At 36.6% G+C, this 20,776-nt stretch overlaps 4 protein-coding genes across 5 annotated transcripts; 2 read left to right on the forward strand and 2 right to left on the reverse strand.

Annotated features, from left to right (window-relative positions):
• Nucleotides 1–67: 67 nt before the first annotated feature.
• Nucleotides 68–5,488, forward strand: LOC114247531 (pentatricopeptide repeat-containing protein 1, mitochondrial). Of its 2 annotated transcripts, XM_028180517.2 has the most exons (4): nt 83–2,203; nt 2,925–3,097; nt 3,841–4,012; nt 5,226–5,488. In XM_028180517.2, the coding sequence occupies exons 1-4, from the start codon at nt 713–715 to the stop codon at nt 5,466–5,468; spliced, it is 2,079 nt and encodes a 692-aa protein (XP_028036318.2). In that variant the 5' UTR covers nt 83–712; the 3' UTR covers nt 5,469–5,488. The 2 variants fall into 2 exon arrangements, with proteins under 2 accessions (XP_028036319.2, XP_028036318.2); XM_028180518.2 differs by lacking the exons at nt 3,841–4,012; nt 5,226–5,488 and adding an exon at nt 3,244–3,789 and having other exon boundaries at nt 68–2,203.
• A 479-nt stretch (nt 5,489–5,967) lies between these two features.
• eIF3l (eukaryotic translation initiation factor 3 subunit L) lies at nt 5,968–11,971 on the reverse strand. Its single transcript, XM_028180512.2, has 10 exons — nt 11,813–11,971; nt 11,547–11,642; nt 10,212–10,376; nt 9,608–9,828; nt 9,103–9,235; nt 8,796–8,936; nt 7,897–8,184; nt 7,614–7,799; nt 6,650–6,883; nt 5,968–6,150 (listed from the first exon to the last, which is right to left on the reverse strand). The coding sequence occupies exons 1-10, from the start codon at nt 11,837–11,839 to the stop codon at nt 6,016–6,018; spliced, it is 1,626 nt and encodes a 541-aa protein (XP_028036313.1). The 5' UTR covers nt 11,840–11,971; the 3' UTR covers nt 5,968–6,015.
• A 2,286-nt stretch (nt 11,972–14,257) lies between these two features.
• Nucleotides 14,258–15,922, forward strand: LOC114247529 (thioredoxin, mitochondrial). Its single transcript, XM_028180514.2, has 2 exons — nt 14,258–14,515; nt 15,643–15,922. The coding sequence occupies exons 1-2, from the start codon at nt 14,331–14,333 to the stop codon at nt 15,905–15,907; spliced, it is 450 nt and encodes a 149-aa protein (XP_028036315.2). The 5' UTR covers nt 14,258–14,330; the 3' UTR covers nt 15,908–15,922.
• Nucleotides 15,908–17,199, reverse strand: LOC114247528 (uncharacterized). The gene has a single exon (XM_028180513.2). The coding sequence runs from the start codon at nt 16,683–16,685 to the stop codon at nt 15,990–15,992; it is 696 nt and encodes a 231-aa protein (XP_028036314.1). The 5' UTR covers nt 16,686–17,199; the 3' UTR covers nt 15,908–15,989.
• Between the last annotated feature and the right edge of the window lie 3,577 nt (nt 17,200–20,776).

Genomic DNA, 20,776 nt, shown 5'->3' on the forward strand with positions numbered 1-20,776 from the left:
ACTTTCATACAACAGATATGGCTTTGGTCTTACAACAAATTTGGATGTATAGACTATTAGCTCTTTGCGTACCGAATACAGCAAAAAGAAAGTTATTGACATAAATTGATTAAAGAAAAAGAACATTTTGGCGGGAACACGAGGAGCGAAGTTATGTGAATCGTTTTACTTTGTCTGTTTAGTATTTCTTAGGTTTAAATGTGTGATAACGGTGGTTTATTAACTGTTTAGTATCTGTGAAAATGCACAAATGTGGGAAAATGAAACAAAGCCGCTGGATGTAGCTTCTCGGGATCCTTAGAAAAGTCCACTGAAAAAGTCTCAGTAAATTACCAACATTGTCCTGAGAATTTCGTCCCATATCATCTCATCTTATTCATTCTTGCCATTCATTTTATTTCATGCCATTTGACTATTGTTCCAAATCAATCAACTTCATTTCCTTTTTATAAAAAAAAAATATAAAATACTAGGCGGTATGGTATGATACATTTGCATTTCCATTTGAAAAAATAGAATTATTTCAATTTATTGCCCTTTCCAATGTGACGTTTTCTAAAAATTATAAAAACAAGGTGAAGACTGAAGAAGATTAAGCTAATAAATAATATTTCTAAGATATGTACTTTATTGTACCTACATAAAACAGAATCTGAAGGTCTTTGAAATTTCTCACACATTAAATTAAATATTTTGTAATCAACAATTCAAAATGGCATGTACTAATCTCCTGAGAAATATTAAAACCATACATTTTATTCGACGTAGCTTTTTCTCAACTTCGATTATACAAAATAATCAATCTAAATATTCCAAACATACAGAATTCCGAACAGAACACAATCAATTGGTGTATTTAGATGATCCTGATAAGTTTGGGACATTGTCCGGTTTCAAAATACAGGACGAAAAACTTGTAGATGCTGGAGATATAAAAGAAGAAGAATATACACAAAATAAACCCTTACCTGGTAAAAAATTAACCATTAGACAATATGCTGATTTAATTAAACAATACATAAAGCATAAAAGATTAAAAGAAGCTATTGATGTATTGGAGGTGAGAATGCTACAGGAAGATAAAGTGAAACCGGAAAATTATATATTCAACATATTAATTGGTGCGTGTGCTGATGTAGGTTACACAAAAAAAGCATTTCGTTTGTTCAATGAAATGAAAGCACGAGGACTAAAACCTACAGGTGATACTTATACCTGTTTGTTTCATGCATGTAGCAAAAGTCCATGGGCATCGGATGGTTTAAAAAATGCTAAACATCTTCGAGAACATATGATTTTAAAAGGAATAGAACCAAATCTGACAAATTATAATGCAATGATAAAGGCATTTGGATGTTGTGGTGATTTGGTTACGGCTTTCAGAACAGTTGATGAAATGGTAACTAAGAAAATAAAAATTAGAGTTCATACTTTTAACCATCTGCTACAAGCTTGTATATCAGATAAAAATAATGGACTGAGGCATGCTCTGATTGTATGGAGAAAAATGTTGAATGTTAGAGAGAAACCTAATATTTACTCTTTCAATTTAATGCTTAAATGTGTGAAAGACTGTAATTTGGGAACTAAAGAGGACATTGAAGAATTAGTTGGTGCTGTCAAAGGACAAACATTAAAAGGAAGCCAAAATGCCATGCTAGAGACGCAAAATATTGACTCGCAAGAGTTAAAATTATTGCAAGAACCTAAAAGTCCTCCTGAAAAAATTAGAAAAGACCAAATTGATTCTCAAAAAAGTATTAATGGTAGTAACAAAATGAATATGCAAAATTCAGATGCAGTAGAAACAACAGATTTAATGATTACAGAAAACAAAGAAAATGTAACAATACAATTAGTAGATAATTTAAAAAATACCAGCAAAGAACAAAGAAATGTACCTAATTTATTGTCAAAGGAAATTAATATGCACCATATATTAGCTTTACAAGAAGTGCATTCATTACAAGATAAGTTTACTGTAATAGGTGGACAAGAAGATTTCCTTGAAGAAATGAGTGCTTATTCAGTTAAACCAGACATTAAAACGTTTACACAAATGCTCCCATTATTGGATAATACAACAGAGGCTGAAAATAAACTACTTCATACTATGCACAATATGAAGATACGAGCAGATATTGACTTCTACAACATGTTAATAAAGAAAAGGTGTTTAAGGCTGGATTATGATGCTGCTAACGTATGATCAAGTCTTTTTTTATTGATATATCCATAGCGTAGATGTGCTGATTATGAGTGATCCCAGTGCTAAGCTGTACTGCAGATCGTAATAACCATAAATGCTGATTATTTAAAATTTTTACTGCGGGCAGACTAGTATATAGCTCACCTAGCCACTAGGTAAGTAGTCACTGTCGCTCATCAACATCAGCAAAACCAAAGATATAGCCAAGCCACTGCCTGCTGCTGAAGACTCTCTGCAAACTTCATTGAAAGAAGGACATGTCATGGAACTCAGGAAACACCATTTCTTGATTGTCATAAGTTGAGTCCCTTCCCTGTTAATTTAATTGGAAAAAAGCCTAAAATCTAGAATAATTACTTTGTAGTATACATGAGTCGTCTATTATCAAAGGCGGCAATCTGTACATTTGGACAAAAAATTTTTATTGATATGTCAATACAGATTTATTTGAATATAATCGTCTCCTTCAAAGAATACGGTTCAAAACCTGCATTAAATAAAGGTTAATAGTTAACCTGTTATTTATCTAAGATGTCGTTCCGAAGAGTTTTGTGACTGCCAATGGAATACAAAGTCAATAATTCGTTTTTCTGATTTACCAATCATTGTCCAAAAGTCAGATTGCCGCCTTTGATAATAGTCGACTCACATAGAGAAAACTTTTGTGTGTTGAATCAATTTAGAAAAAAAAAACAATATTGTTTCGTTTTTTCAGGCTGTTAAAAAGATAATAAAAAAGGAAAGTGAAATTCGGAAACGTTTGTATCCAGATAATAAAAAGAAGAGACTAAATCTTAATATAATGTCTTATGGCGTCTTGGCAATGGCTTGTAAAACTAAAGAAGATGCAGAAATCCTCCTAGCTGATATGAGACAAGAACAACTTAAGTCAGTAAAATTATTTTTATTATTACAATACTGTTACGTGCTAGGGTTCGGAATAAATAAAACTTCCACCAAAGTACAAATTAAAATTCTATTTAACACTTAAAACACCTTACACTTCGTAATTTACTCCTTCCGCTTCGCTTCAGGTGATCCGTTCGTTATTTCGCTTCGAGTGGATTCGATTGCTAACTGCCTTCATGTCATCTCTGCAAAGCTTTTATAGTCGATACGACATCCCTAGAATAATCGAGAAGATTCCTGACAGATCGAGTAGTTTCGATGTATGTTTCCGCTATTTTATAATAGATGGCGTTGTACTTCTCGGTCTTTCTCGATTTTACTAGTTCTTTCGATATTCGTTTCTGCTATTCGACGATAGATTTGCTGTTACCGGCATAACAATACCATTGTCATCAAACTAAAAGTACTCGGCCAGGAATAAATTGGATTTCATTAAAAAAGTATTTATTTAGTTCATGTGCACAATGAATAATAAAAAAAGCACACAAACTAAAATGGGCAAGAATTCACAAAAGGCAATGGTCACTCGTGCCGCTTGTAGGAGTTGTCGTGATGTTAAAATTGTATAAATAATGTGTTAACCCCAACAAATAAATTACAAGTATTTCTTTGGATATCTTTAAATAGTTGTGTTAAAGAACCGCGTATCTATTGTATCTTGAAACATTGTAGATAATCTAATTACTAAAAACATATGGAAATTTAATTGAACTTAATTTTAGGGTGAATATAGAAATTCTTGGAGCTCTATTGAAACATGGCATCGTAAATCATCGATTCGACTACGTTCTGTACGTATTGAATATTGTAAAAGACGAAAAGGTTCCTGTTAGTGATTTGTTCTTAAAGAATTTAGAGGACTTCAATGAAAAATGTATGAAAATTATACAGCAGGTTCGTAAACATTATTTTTTTAAACCAAACTCAAAATGGCAAAAATTGGAAAAAAAGAATTTTGCCTTGTTTGATTGACTTACCATTTTGATTGCATTTCAAACAAAAAAAAAATAATAAATGAGTAGACGACTCTACGACATTCTAGTGCTGCGTGGTTACTGGAGCTCATAGATACCACATTATAAATATCACTGCATAACTGAATTAAAATTAAATTATTTTAAAATATATTTGTAGTAATAACAAACTTTTTTATTATTTCCTTTCTATATAGATATAGTAAGCGGCACGTAAGTTGGCAAGGTTCTGGTGTAGTGGGGGTAATGTCGCGCATAGTGCACATTGCAACAAAAAATGGTCACTTTTATTGCCCGCATATAATTTTATTTTATTTTATAAAAAAAATTACATATTTGCCATAATTTATTTTTAAGCCTGTGTGTTTAAAAGAAAGTTAAAGAAAAGAGAGGAATTCGTGAAGTGCATTAGGTGTTATAAATAAAATACAATTAAAAGTTAAGAAGTTTATTTAAAAAAATATACTTAATATTGAAAATTATGTGTCGCCGTCATCACTATCATTTTCTAATACTACCCCTGTGCTACCCCTTGGATTAAATTTATGGTAGCACCTGAGCTGGTGGAAGGAGTTGGCTCCTCATCGTCGAAATAACGAAGAGTCACTATCGTCACTGGCGTAAATAATAAAACGCTCAGTGACTGAATCGACTATATGGTCATTGGTATTTGGTCCTGGCATTGCAAACAAACTTAAAACAATAACACTCGTAACAAAAACTAAATTTAAAACAACAATAACAACTCGTAACAAAAACTCAATATAAACAAAGGGTTCCTACAATTTAGTAGGCGCATGTGTAACCGGGGACGAACGGAACATGGACGCGGTGCGGGAGGGGAGGATCGACTGACTCACCAATCGCGCACTCGGAACGGTGCTTCGTCTTTCCCCGCGTCCCGCTTGACAACCAAAGAGACCTAAAAAACGACTTCTGCGCATCTAACGACTCTTGCTAAGTTACGTGCCGGGGACTATACGACGAACATATTTGATGGTGATTGGTCACTACCGCTCATGGAGGTTAGGAATACACACCAACGGGCACAGACAAGCCATAGCTTACAAATACTGATATTAACTTAATTACGGATTAATATCATAACAATGAGTTTCTCCTTAAATTTTCAGAATGAAAATAGTCATCGCAAATATTCCAATTCTTTCGAAACAGCTTACAATAAATTTTCGAAGATTTATACTAATTGGTTAAGAGAAGTAAACATTCATGAAGCTTTGAAGCAAGAACATCCTTGGGAACAATTTAAGACTCCCAGCCCAGAAACAGTGCAAAGGCAAAATATTAAAATAATCGAACCAAAGAGATTTAACAAAAGAAATCGTAAATATGTACCATATGTTCCTAAGATATAAATAAAACTTCTTTATTTCGACTAAATCCTTATTTCTACCTAATCACAGTTGCCCCTACGAGATTTGATAAAAATAATTATTAGCATAGCATAGCAGCACTGTTGTTGATGATGTTAATATGGCTTAATTAACACCAGGAAATTAACTTCTACAGTTAGACGAAACACGAAAAATAATCCTAATTCGAGTAAGAGAAAATTCATTTTTTATCATGAGTGATCATGACATCTCACGGTCAGGTCATATCACGAAATTTATTTGAAAGGTTATGGGCCACACCATTTTTTTTATCTCATCAAGAGCTGATGGTGCGTTGTTAAGTCATTACTAGAACACAAACATCACAATTTGAAAGCCGCTATTCTTATGATATTGAATTCCTAATTGTATTTTATTATGACTATCCTTTTAAACCGGACGTACTACTGCTTTGTGGTAGAAAATGACAAGACACCATAAGTAATTATGCAAATTTGTAATTTGTGAGTTTTTAAAGACATTTTAGTATAAATCATTTATTTGTAAATGTTTTGATACAATGGCCATTTTAAATTTTAATATGGTGTAGTTTTCTATTTAGTTCTTCAAACTTCAACAGCTTGCGGATGAAAAAGTCACCATAGCGATGAGCCACTTTCGTATCTGCGATATGAATCATATCGTTGTCGATGTAGAAATCCAACTGAAAAAGAAAAGTAGTATTGAATTATTATTTTATTTCTTTGCTTAAATGTGTGGCGAGCTCACGGCCCACCTGGTGTTAAGTGGTTAACTGAAGCCCATAGACATCTATGCAGTAAATGCCGCCACCCGCCTTGAGATATTATTTCTAAGGTCTCAGTATAGTACAACTTTTACACCACCCTTCAAACTGAAACTCATTACAGCTTCAGGGCAGATATAGGCAAGGTGGTGGTACCAAGACGTCCTACCACCAGTAATTACGCAAACTATAATTTTGCAGGTTTGATTTTTATTACACTTCCTTCACCGTGGAAGTTAATCGTGAACGTTTGTTAAATATGTATTTCATTAGAAAAATTGCTACATGCCTGCGGGATCCGTATATCGTTGCATCGCTAGATACGAACGTACTGGACGTCTTATCCTTTAGGTCACGACGACTTGAATTCAAGCTTAAGATAAATAATAATTATAGGCAGTATAACAGGTTTGTTTACCTCAGAACCACTTTGGAATTTTCCATCGAGACCACTGGGGCCTTTAGTCCAAACTACGTTCTTCATTTTGTGCTTGAAGCAGAGCAAGTGAATGGCGAGAGCCGCATGCTCACGTGCCGCGTCACGCTCACTGCCGCGAGCAGCAGACATGAATGCAGCTAGTTTCGCCATCGGGAGGGTGGTGTATAGTTTCAAATAGGAACGTATGGTCGGAAGCATTTTTTGTTGACGGACCTACAATATAATAAGTGAAGGTTACTCGTTAGAGATATGAGAAAAAGAGACTCTAAGTTGGCTAAAGTTAAAGTATCAATATGAGCAGTCCGCATTGTCGTCGTCGCTGTCGTCGCCGAACATACTGTGGAAAAGAGGAACCCGGTCGGCGGTGTATGGCGTTCTGACCCGGCAGGCTGGTTTTGGCCCAGCGGGGTATCCCGGAACACCAGTGGCATCGCCCGGGCGGCCTGGTAGCGCCGCCGTACCGCGGAGACCGGCGTCGTTGGTCGTCGACTAACGCCTCGACGACCCGTCGGTCGGGCGTCCTTGGGGTGGCGCCGCGTGTCTAGTTGTATTGTTGACCGTGGGAACCCCCTACTCTGACCCCGGATGGAGATCGGACGTCGGGTGTAAGAGTGAGTGCAGAGCAGTCGTTTAGTGCGGTAGGGCCCTAAAATTCCTTGGGCCCGCGGTCTGCTCCCAACATCTGCAGACCGTCAAGTCCCACATACCTCGCGCGCCCCCTAGGCGTGGGGACCTCGAAGGTTAGGCCCCAGGACCGAAAAAAAAAATCAACATGAGATGAAACCATAGTTGGGCATCGTTCAACCAGGTTTAGTTAAGCTTGACTCTCATCCTATGAATAGAGATTGTTGGAGTCAAATGAAGAAGAGGTTTAATACCAAACCAGTCTTGCTTAAATTGATCATCTAGATAGATAATATCACAATACTATCACTAATATTACCTCGTCCATAAAGACTTGGGTCTGGTGTTTGACAGCATCACGGCCATAGTTGGCACCGGGTTCAATGGGCGGGGGACACGCCGATAAGAATTTGGGGCACGCGAAAGTAAAGCAGCTCTCGAATTCACCTAGGTCTCCATATTGCATTTTAAACATCTTCTCATGGTAGTTCTTTTCTCGAAGCACCTGGATATAGAATTTGTATTTGTATGAATATAAGATAATTAGTACATACACTATATTTTAAGTCATCTAGATAAAGCTGGTATGATAGGTTACTAACCTGCTGGATGGATTCATCAACACACTGCGGATGCAAGACCAAACAAATGGCCAGTAAATGGTACATTTGCTCGGTCTGTTTGTTGATCTGATCATTCTGGTAGGAACGGGAGGAGAACAATTGTTTAGTGCGTTGCATGTATAGCAGCGCAGAAGAGAGGGTGCGGATGGCGTCGGCGTACCGACGCATCATCATGTACGCGAATCCGACATAGTATGACGTGGAGATCTGACACGCCGGCACGTGAGAGTATTGAGACTTCTTATGAAGTTCAATGTTTTCAAGTACCTGAAATCATTATATTGCATGTTTCTGGGAGCTTTGATTCTTTTTGGAATTGGTGTTAGTCATTCCGTAGGTACATTGAAAAATTGTACATTTATTATTATTTGATTTTATTAAAATAAAAATTCAGTCATATTACTGTTATTTCATTTACACTACTGACACTAATTCATATCTTGAATAGCTATTGTCGCTCTTGTTTGCAAGTTGCCTACCACAGTTCTAACTTAACAGTCAAGAAGACAAAACAGAGTATGATAACTACTATTATAATTAAACAATGATTTGTAGCCCATAGACACAGCCCACTGAGTTTCTCGCCGGATCTTCTCAGTGGGTCGCGTTTCCGATCCGGTGGTATTCTGCAAAGCACTGCTCTTGCTAGGGCCAGTGTTAGTAACACTCCGGTTTGAGTTAGGGCGAAGCTGATATAGCCTCTCAATGCTATCAGTATAGGTAGGGAAAAAAAAAGATGTGCATTTCTCAGAGAGATAAGAGTTGTATATAAGTTCTAGCACCTACCTAATATGAAGAGATTTATGCACTTGTTTGTCCATCCTCACTACAAAAATGCGTTATTACTATTCTATTACAAAATTAATATTGTTTCGTACCTTAATGGCTTGGTAATAATCACCAAGTAATGAGTGCAGACGCAGGAGACCAACTAGGGAGAAGTATCCCAGCATTTTGTACAAAGAATGACGACCAAACTCGCCAGCCACAGAATCAGGATCACCACCAGATGCATATACCTGAAGAGAGTAAGGTATTTTACACACACAGGATTTGTTTTACATACCTATTTGTTTCGTTTTTTTTATGAATTTTATGGTAAACAGTCAACGTCGCTCTAAACTCTACTTGTTAGGAGTATCTAACATGACCTTTCTAGTAGGAAAAAAAAATTAGAAAACATACCTCAAGCTGACGTTTAATATTAGACTTGTCTACGAGAGAGTGCAGAACATTGAGGATGCACAGTACGTTCCACGCCTTATTCTCAGTATTAAGAGCTTCAATTTCAGCTGGACTCAACTTTGTGGTACGAGACCTGGGAAAATTATCAATTTCTCTTTATAGTACTTACTTACTCTTTATAGTAAGTACTTACTTTATACTACTTATTAGTTCTGAAATTAATTATCTAATAAATATCTTTTCTTGTAAATATGCCATCTAATAGTAAAACATGATTTCAATATTTTTCAAAAAGCACTTTAAAAATTTTTCTAGAGTAATTTTTTAAATCTGCATTTTTACATGAATCTTGATCTTATTTGGGAAAGTAATTTCTAAAACATCCTTGTGACAGAATATAGGCCTAACAGGCAGTATGATTTTGTACCTCAACAAGGTTTCCAATACAAAAACGTTTAGTCTAACCAAGCCAACTATAACCTCAGTTTTTTTTCTTTTATATTACCTGTACTGGGCAAAAGATTGGAATTGATAAACAAATTCATCAATAAGCTCCCACAACCACTGGTCAGGCAACTCGAGAGGTACAGGAGTTACAGAGAGGATGTAATTAAATAAGTCACAGTAGTTGTAAAATGAGTGGAAGCGCTGCTCTGGTTTTGGTCCTCCAGGGACTCTTGCATAGATGTCACGGTAGTATAATTCTTTGTATAGGATCATGAATACCTGAAATCAATATGATGATGATATGAATAGTTGGACTGCATATAACTGTCCAGTTCATTTCTACAACATTGATTTTGTGTGCTCCAGTTTGAAGGCTGTAGCAATTATATTACAATTTAATTGGGACTTTAACCTCTATCACAGAGTGGGTGGTAGTATTCACATTGTGACCTTTATAAGCTCTGGTAACATCAGGTCATATGTAAACTCCTTTATGCATATTATACAAAATAATAAAGAGGCACTGGTTCCAAAGGTCAGCTAACACAGATCCTACAGTACATTAGGCAAAGTCACAATATTGTTTTAAGGTAAGTAGGAGAGTTTGCCAATGTGTCCATACTTTTAAATATTATGTAGTACTATATAGGAAAGGGCTTTACATTATCATTGTCCACAATAGGTGAGACCTCATCTTCATCTGGCCAAGGTGTATTTTCAAAGTATTTCTCAGTGAGTGTGGGGAAGGTATTCTCATAGAGGTTCAGGATCTCATATGTTACACCTTCATTAATCATGTTGCGAAAGTAAACAAGGAATTTCTTGACCTGCAAAATAATGAAATAAACAATGTTAAACAGTACAAAGGACAATGACCACATATGTATGGAATTCCGTCTTAAGTTGTTGCTCAATAAATCTTTATTTATTATATACTACACTTTATATATTATCGAATAAAAGTGTTCGCTTCCCCATAATTAACTGGGTTTTCAAGTAATTAGACCAAAACGGACATAACCTATAAATAATGTTAAGCCCACAAACAAAACATATTAATCATAGTTTTCACACACCGACTTCTCCTCATTATCAGAGGCTCAAGCATCAACATGATTATAGAATTACAGAAGACTCAAGAGTTCATAAACAAAACATATAAACGTCCTGGCGTAATAAAACACTTTTAGGTTTAGGTACATAAAAACGTATGGCCACTTGCTGGGTTGCAGCCGCCGCGCCGGCTCGTCTATCGACAATATCATAAGCTTGACAGTTGGGTCTGCGTGAAACGGAACACAAAAAAAATATTATTTTCACGTATAAAATCATAATTCAATGCGTTGTAAAATATAATATAAGAATATAATATACCTAGTTATTTAACTGTACAAGATTTTGATATAATTTTTGTGATAATTGAGTCTAAAAACTCATGCATGAGTAATCTGTCTAAATAGAGAGAACGAAACGTCATGTCATGACTTTAATACGGAAATGATGCGAACAATTGTTCATTTACTATTATTCTTAAAATCATAATTCCAGTCCTGTACAAAACATTTCTGTAGTGAAAATGATTGTAAAAAATGAGAAAACTATTTCGATGTTATTTTGATTCTCAACATGCAACTGTGCTAGACGACTTTCGGTCATACTCTTTTTACCTTATGAAATAACTAGATGGAAACTTGATACATAATTTGTTACTATTTCACAGATAGCTTATGAAATATTACCATCAAAATAAAACGTAGGTACAGTTCAAATTATGTAAAAATTTAGATATTTTGTGTATTATGACTGTTACATGACTAGGTTTCTGTTTTATAAAATGTCAGTAGTAATCATCAATGAATCTCTATATCGTTTAAAAACCATTCTATAATATGATGCATTCATAAACTATTCCATGTTTGCAAACCATAGCATCAAAATATGGTATTTTTATAACGTTATGTTATGATATAGTGCCTAAATATGAGATGAGAACTTACCATGTCAGGCATTTTATAATAAGAAGACCTGTCATATTCCGGCTCGTAGTGTTCTGTGGACTGTGCTTCATAGTCGCCATAGGATTCGTAACCTCCCTGGAATAGCACAAATATATATTTATAATATTGTGTATGTACTTATTTACATATTTACGAGGATATGTGGTAATGTTGGTGAGCCATCAATATCAGCATTCCACAGACGTCCAATGTTGGCCATAGGTTGAATTTTTACTGTATATTTTAATATTGAAAAATATAGATACCTCATTATAATCGTCGCTGGAATACATGGTTGTTAATAGAATCTAACAGTATTCATACGTTAGAGTTTATGCGTCTGAACGAGTATTTAGTTTGAGAATAACCTATTCAGCCATTCGCAATTTCGTATACGTTCTCCTATCCAATCATAGACATTTTTTTTGGTACAGTTTTTCCTTATTAGGAAAGGCAAGGAGATCTAAGCCCATACCGCCTCATCTGTTCTATATAATTTTTGAAATAAATTTTCAAAAAAGCCGAAAGCAGGTCTTATATGTTTTATATTATATCCTGAAATAAAAATTTCATTAAGGCCGAAGCCAAGTCCTTTATAATTTCTTCCTGAAATAAAAATTTCAATAAGGCCGAAGCCAACCAATCATAGACAATACACAATATGTTCAATGTGCACAGCTTTTTTTTTTGAAGATTTATGGCATGTTAGCAAGATGTTAAGCGCAGTGTTATTTCTTTTTTTACACTGTTTAATGATAGTGAATGATCTGAAGTTGGTTAATTTAAGTATTTAATTAATCGGTTGGGTTCTATGCTTGCGAACAATCATAGGCAGACGCAAGGACATGGAGGACAAGTTCAAAAAAATTTCAGCCATAAGTAGCAAATCCCAACTAAAAAACCCAGTAAAAAAGTGCGTAGGCGTAGCCAGTGGTATGATATGAATTTCGCAGTTGCAAACGAAGTGAAGTGTGCTGAGTTGAAAAATGTATCAATAGCTTTAACGTTATTTTGGAAGTTAAACCACTTGCTATGATTGCACACAAATTAGTCGGTTTTAGACGGACACTTTTTCAAACACATAAAGAGCACTACTTGCCTTTATCGTCCATATTATGAACAACATCGATAAAACTTAAGATTGTTTTTTTTGTTTTCCTACCTAAGCTGATGGTCTTGAGATACCATATCAGCGTTATCGGGCGAGTGAGTGAGCTCACGGGGCTCAAACCTGACGTTGTTGCTAACACGAACCCCAGTAAGAACCGTGCTTCGCAGAATCTATCACCGGATCGGAAACGCGATCCACTGAAAATATCCAGCGAGAAACTCAGTGGGCTCTGTCTGTAGGTTAATTTACTAGCCGAGCTATTCGTCATTTGACGAGAACGATGACCGGTGCTTGGGATACATAAAAGCACCGTTAGTGGATTGGGAGGATCTGAAATGACGTGAAAATTAAGAACAATAGATTGTTTGTTTATTTGATTGAACGCGTTAATCTCAGGAACTACTCGTCGGATTTGAAAAAATATTTTAGTGTTACATAGCTCATTTATTCAGAAAGACTATAGGCTATATAACATCATGCTAAGAGCAATACAAGCGGAGCACCAATAAAGAAAATTTGAAACATTTCAAAATTGGCGTATTTTTCTGTTTTGAAAGCTTCTGCTGCGTGCGCTGTGGAAACGGTTAAAGTTTCGCTAAAACAATGTATGACCAAATTGTTCTCCTATAAAGTTCTAAAAAACTTTTTCTACTACGACGGATTTATATTTTTATGTTTGCTCACTATAACGTTTTTTCTACTAACCAAATTTTATGAAGATGATATTAATCCCTGTCCAAACAATTACGTTATTCATTACAATTAATTTTACAGAAATTTCCCCTCATTTGATTTTAATGAGTATGAGAAGATATCGCAGTTTTAAAATAACATCGCAGCATAATAATTATCAAGCGCGTAATATTGAGGTACGAGACACCGACCGGCCGGCGTGCTGCGGCACAGATTAAGAAGAATAACAAGAAACACCCAAATCACTTCAAGATAGACTTTGAAAATTATAGATTTTTCTGGATTTTTCTAGGTTCCCATCATCAAATCTTAATGATTACATGATCATTCGGGAAGTCTACCCTTTCGAACAAAAAAAAGAAAAAATAATGATCGGAATTGGTTCAAACCATATACTTAGTATTATTGTAGGTACTTATTAACTCCATGGTTCAAGCATTCTCCAAAAATTTGTGAACATATATATAATAGATAAAAAATTATGGTCGAATTGATAACTTCCTCTTTTGAAGTCGGTTAAAAAGCGTGATTTTGGTACCTTAATTAATAGCTCCTTAACATTCTATTATTCAAAAATATTTTCACTTTCTGTATAAATGAAGAAGCGGGTAAAATTTAACGTTATAACAAAGTAACTATTCCACGCGGACGAGGTCGCGGGCAAAAGCTAGTGTCTAATATAGATGGCAACTCCAAATATTTTTTAACATTTTATGACTTAGGAGACCTTTAATCCATCTTCCATAAATAACAACTTGGTACCATAGGTAATACAAATAATTTATGACTTTTCACTCTCAAATACTAAGTTTAATGTCTATGCTTTTCACTAGTGTATGGGCTTAGATCCCATTGCCTTTCCTAATAAGGAAAAACTACCAAAAAAAATAATCTATGGTAGCTATCATTAAACTGGAAATTGATCCCATTTTCTATTACCAAATAATTTGCAATATTGCATAGTGCATTGTTTTTACAAAATGCTTACCAAAAATATTACTAACTTATTCATTCAAAATAGTACATTAAAAAAAAATTATGGGTTTTTGAGAAATTTCTCTCTAACTGCGTCGAAAAACGACATTGTGAAAATCCAGAGTACTGATGACTTCAAAGAAAAAGTAATTAATAGTAAAGTTCCCGTCGTTGTCGATTTCTTTGCAACGTAAGTTTTAATTGGCTATCGTTTTTTATGTGTACCTCGTAAATAGGTACAGTAAACGTGGTATAAGTAGTCATTAATTGTGTGCAAATTAATATCAGTGAAATGACCTAATGTCAATTAATGTTGTATGCTAATTATGGTTAAAAATATACCCTCAATAAACATGTACAAAAGAAATATGGTAAAATAATGGTTGTTGTGTATATTCAGTAGGTTTAACTCACAAAGCTTGAGCTATTGACTTTATAATACCAATGTCTTCATCTCAAAACTTGAGGTCAAAGTTATATTGTTTAAAAGTTGAAACCCTGTCAATTAGAACACATAAGTACTTTGCGGCAGAAAGTGGTACCCAACTAAAAGGGTTTAAGATATCTCCTACTCCAGCTCACTATGATCATTATGCTGGTAGAATACTCCTACTGTTTCAGTTTTACAATTTTTGCCTTTTACAGTACCCAAGAGAAGAAATGCAGTGGTTCTATTAGTAGGCTGACACTATAGTTGTGTAATAATAAATATCTATGTTTACATTTGTCATAAATCTATCAGTAAAAATTTTAAAAAATGCACATTGTTGTTACTTATTGATAATTTGTTGATTAAGTACTACTAACCACAAAGGAACTTGTATCTGTTATGATATTAACTAAAAGATATACTTATACAGATATATAACTCTTGTGTTTTTAGTCATTACTTACTACCATTTCAGTATTTGTATTTTAAATGTGATAACCTAATTTCCAAAATACTCTCCTGATTTTCTAATCTTAAGGAGGGTTGGTGTCAGAAACATATTAATGGCCCCTACATCTAAAACAACATCAAAATTCTGGTTTTCTTTTATTACATTTATCTTATCTATATCTATGTACTCTGATATGAATGTTAAGTTTTTTTTTAATTACCTTGTGTTTTCTAAATACTGTATAAGAGAACAAGTATATGGGTTTAGAAGAATTGTGTTATGACATCACATTTTCTGTATAGTATACCTCCTTTGTATGTTGAGACCATCCACATATGCATAGCCTTATCTTGGATAATGTAATTGCTACTTATATGCAAGTTGTGCCTACTGCACTTAATAAGGTAATCCCAAAATATGTGTAATATTTTTACAGGTGGTGCAACCCATGTAGACTACTTACTCCTCGCCTTGAGTCTATAATAGCAGATAGTAAAGGCAAGGTGGTTTTGGCAAAAGTAGACATTGATGAACAAACTGATTTAGCATTAGACTATGAAGTAAGCTCTGTACCAGTCTTAGTAGCGATAAAGAATGGGAAAGTACAAAACCGTTTAGTTGGACTGCAAGATACCGATAAACTACGCAAGTGGATTGAACAGTTTGCTTCTGAAGAAACTAAAGCAGAAATAAAAGCTTAATTTAATAAAATGAAATGATATATTTTTCTTTGTTACCAATGTAGATTCTTAATTTAATAAATGTTTTATTCAAAAAATTAATTTATTCTTCAAGACATTGTATTAAATCTCGAGCTCTCTTATATGTAACTTCATCAGGTTTGTTAGTCTCTTCTGTTGTATTCTCTTCACTGTTTTCTTCATCTATTTCTTGTTTATTACTTTGACCATGTTTTTCTGTCCATTCATCCATTTGTTTAATGACTTTTTTTGCATCTTCAAGCAATAATGTGCGTACATTCCCTTTTGCAGATTCAAAATACTCAATTAGGGTCTGCCAAGATTCATCAGGTACTAAATTAGTGGAAAACTTATTTTTAAGTAGCCATAACTGTTTAACTTTCATGAACTTCCAGTTTTGTTTGTCATGTTTCCACTGGGAAAGATAGCTGAGACACTGAGATTTGAGTTGATTTTTTGAAAGTTCTGCAGCTTGGGCTTGACGTTTAAGATAGTTTTCTCTCTTTGTTTGTCGTATCGACTTTTTACCTTTTTTATCAGTTGTTTCGGTAATAACGGGCTTTTTCTTTTTCTTTTTACGCGGTGTTTCTTCTGCATCGGAGTCATCAACGTGTTGTCGCTTAACTGCCGCAGGTTTCGATTCAATTTCATCGTCCTCCTCGTTTCCTTCTGCTTCCTGTTTGCGATCGTTTAGTACTTCGGAAGATACTGATAGATTCAGCTTTGTCTTATTTTTTTTATTGTTATGTTTGTTTTTTTTTCCTTTCCTTTTAACCATAGCGGCTTATTTATATACTTTATACAAAATACCCTGTAAGGGTAGCTTTAGTAAAAGTTCAATTATAGTTTATTAAAATTTAATTATATTGTTACTTCTTTTACATAAATCACATAACATAACTTAATTGATATTGGTTGAATAAAAATTTTTACTACAACTGAAAGAGCGTGTAACAATTGTAGGTTATTTTAGGGATGATTTTTTTTTAAGAGATTTTATGACCTGGTAACTAAGACCTTTAAGTCATGTCTTATTTTACTTTATATTCTTAATTTTATGAAAAATGATAATATGGAGTGAAATGAAATGAAGATGATTAATTTGAGACATTAATCAACTGGGATGAAATTTAATGAAATGAAATGATATGGGATGAAATATAATCGCAGTAAAATGGTGGTCATTTACTGAGATTTTTTCAGTGGACTTTTTGGAGGAACCTGAGAAGTTACGTCCAGCAGCTTTGTTTCATTTTCCCACATTTGTGCACTTTCACAGATATTAAGCAGTTAATAAACCACCATTATTACACATTTAAACCTGAAGAAACACTAAATAGACAAAATAAAACAAATCACACAACTTCACTCCTCGCGTTCCCGCCAAAAAGTCCTTTTAGGGATGATGCTCTGACTGAGCATAGACAATACACTTAGTAATCTTAATATTTGGCTCTAAGTTCGGTTAGGACGAATGGATTTTTCATCGATGTTAAAATATGAATCGATTCACTGAATCAATATTAGACGAAAAAATATAGACTGTTAAAGTAGGTAGTTTTCCAATTCCAGCATAAGAGCGCATTATGCGGCATAATGCTCAACGTTGAATGTTCCAACTACAGCAACGCTTCGCACAATCGAGCACTCTCAAAAGTACTGCTCTCGCGTGATACTCGCAATCGATACCGACTCAGTGACAGAAAATTGACAAGGGTTTTTTCTTTAAGTTGGCATTGATCGAAATTTTGTTTATATTATGGTTAGTAATATTATTGAATGTTGAAAAAAATTGTAAGGCTTTCGTTTCGTCGTAGTTTTTTAGAAATAATCAATGTTAATTAAAACTGTGCTAACTTAGCGCACTCTGCTGATGCATTTGAAAACTAATTCACGTTCCAATTATGCTTCAGCATAATTCGGCATTATGCGTCACTGAGTCGCATTATGCTCTGTAATTGGAAAACTACCGTAATCAGCACGAGTCGTGAGCTCAAAAGACTGGAGGGCCGTCTGCGCATCGTACACTTAGGGTACACAAATGGTTACCGGCTCATGCGGCTCTTCGAAGCCTGCCTCGAGTCGTGACAGTTTGCGAAGCAGTGGAAGACGGGCAGAACAACTGCTGAGGAAGGAGGGACTCAACTGCGGGGTACCGTCCCATCGTGTTGCTGGACGAAGTGGGAAAACAGCTCGAGCGGGTGGTGGGCCCATATCATCCAGCACCTCACGGGGGTGGGTCCCGATCTGTTAGCTAAGCTGTTCGGATTCCGGGAGGACCGCTCGATCATCGACGCGGTGATGGCCGGCTGTCGGCCGGGGCGGGGTAGCACCGGCGGTGTCCCTAGACATCGCCAACGCGTTCAACTCTCAGCCCCAGTCTGTGAACGCGGAGGCGTTAGAGTATCGCGGCGTCCCTACGTATCTCCGTCGGCTGATCGGGTCGTGTTGAGTGATGCACTGGTGTTCGAATCTCAGGCGGGTTCCAATTTTTCGAATGAAATACGTACTCAACAAATGTTCACGATTCAATACTCAACACCAGCCAGATGGTCAGATCTAGCAAGAGAAGCACTTGGTAGTAGTCTGTACCATGCAGTCTATGCCACCCATGATCGAGCACAGTGGAAGAACGTCACATGTAGGCGCGATCCTCAGTAGTGAGGGAACGATATAGAAGAAGAAGAAGAAGGAATAACATCGTGTAATAAAAATGAAACCCGCAAAATTATAATTTGTGTAATTACTGGTGGTAGGACTTCTTGTGAATCCGTGTGGATAGGTACCACCGCCCTGCCTATTTCTGCCGTGATGCAGTAATGCGTTTCGGTTTAAAGGGTGTGGCAGCCGTTGTAACTATATTTGAGACCTTAGAACTTATATCTTAAGGTGGGCGGCGCATTTACGCTGAAGATCTCTATGAAGCACTTAACACCAGATCGGCTGTGAGCCACCTATCTAAGCAATAAAAAAAACCTCGAAGACAGGTCAGTCGTGTGAACTGGGCACGGTGGGACTCGGCTTCCCCGTCGAGCGCGTTGTTCCAGAGTCAGTCCTTTGCCTTCTCTACGGGTTCGGGGCACCTCTCGCGCTCCTCTGCCGGGTCTGAGCGATGTTTGTTACACGGACGGCTTTGGTCGTGGCCCGGGGGAAGGATTTACGCAAGTCTACCCGTCTTTCCTGCGCGGAGTGACTTTCGTCATCGGCAGGATCCGAAGGCTAGGTTTGGAGGTGGCGTTCGATAAATCCTAGGCCCTGTTGTTTCACGGGGCCTGGTGAACGCCACCTCTGGGGGCCCAGCTCGTGTTCGGAGGTGTCTGCGGTGTCCCAGTGGGGTATCCCGGAAAACCAGCGGCATCGTCCGGGCGGGTGGTGGGGCCGCCGTACCGTGGAAACTGGAGTCGTTGGTCGTCGACTATCGTCTCGACGACCCATCGGCCGGGCGTGGTGCTGCGAGTCTAGTTGCAATGTTGATCGCGGGAACTTTCTTACTCTGACCCGGCTCTGACTCCGGCAGGAGATCCGACTTCGGGTGTAAGAGAGCAGAGGAGTCACTTAGTGCGGTAAAAATGTCCTTGGGCCCGCGGTCTGCTCCCAACGTCTGTAGATTTGATTGTGATTTAAAAATATATCAGTAATTTTATAAAAAAATTGCCCGGGATTTCGCTCATATAGTCAGAAGTAACCGTCCGCTAACCGCTTACCATTTAATACTATTAATTTAATTAAATAAATTTAATACCGTATTAAGCGGTAGGCAGCGGCTTGGCTCTGCCCATGGCATTGATGATGTTCATGAGCGATGGTAAAAACTCACCATCAGGTGGGCCATATGCTCGTCTGCCTACACGGGCAATAAAAAACAATAATAATATTAATCTCCACAAGCCTCGTTTGAAGGAGGACATGTCATAGCGCTCGGAAAACACCGTGGAAGGGAGCTCATTCTAAAGCCAGATGGTACGTGGCAAAAAAGGAAACGCCCTGCGGAATACTGCGGATGAACGCAGTGGCTCCAGTTTGTATGGATAAACTCTATTACTATGGATTCACTAAAACTGTCATTAGAGGTCTGCACCTCTAGGACTAGAAGCAGGCATAAGGACCCTAGTAACCGTATTAGTCAAACTTGTGAAACTAAAAAGACCTCCGAAACATCAGGAATCCTTACCCTAATACCGGTCACTCACATTCACACGAATACGCAAACCCGCAAGTGTAGGACGACATTTGCAAATGATTATGCAAAGTTTTCGCTACATTCGTGGTTTTCCAAGCTGTGTCGGTTTTTTAACAGACATCAAATTGCGCGAACCGCGATCCTTCGCGTAGTCTCCCACACATTCGTGTGACCAGTTGCGCCCAGGATTGTGAAGGCAACGGACGTTTCGCTATTTTCATAGATCGTGCCGTCTACTGTGTAGCGTATCTTCATCAAAAGAAATCTCATAAAAACAGCATGGCTGTTAATGATGTCTGGGAAAGAATTCAAAACTCTTTTTCTCTTCAATGTTCTATTGACGAATTGAAAAGGAGGAGAAATTCGTGAGGCATTCGTAAACAAGTGTAGGAGGAAGCGCAAACGGGTTCGCAAATTGAGTATCGAACCCATTTGCACAGCCGCTAATTTTCCGAATGAATGTTTGACAGCCTTTCACATGCGCGCAATCATTCGTACAATGTACGAATATTTGCGCGCATGTGAGTGACCGGCATTAGAGATTCGTACTTCGGAATCCATCCATGGAGTTTTTTACGGACATTAGTTACTTGGTTTTTTAGCCAACATTCGGTTTGGGAAGAAATCTGATGTGATTGAGAGAGATCAAGGTAATTTATCAGAAAACCCAAAAAGAAATTTTTGGGATT

The sequence above is a fragment of the Bombyx mandarina genome, chromosome 11 (genome assembly GCF_030267445.1).
Source record: "Bombyx mandarina strain Sakado chromosome 11, ASM3026744v2".
NCBI classification, from domain to species: domain Eukaryota; kingdom Metazoa; phylum Arthropoda; class Insecta; order Lepidoptera; family Bombycidae; genus Bombyx; species Bombyx mandarina.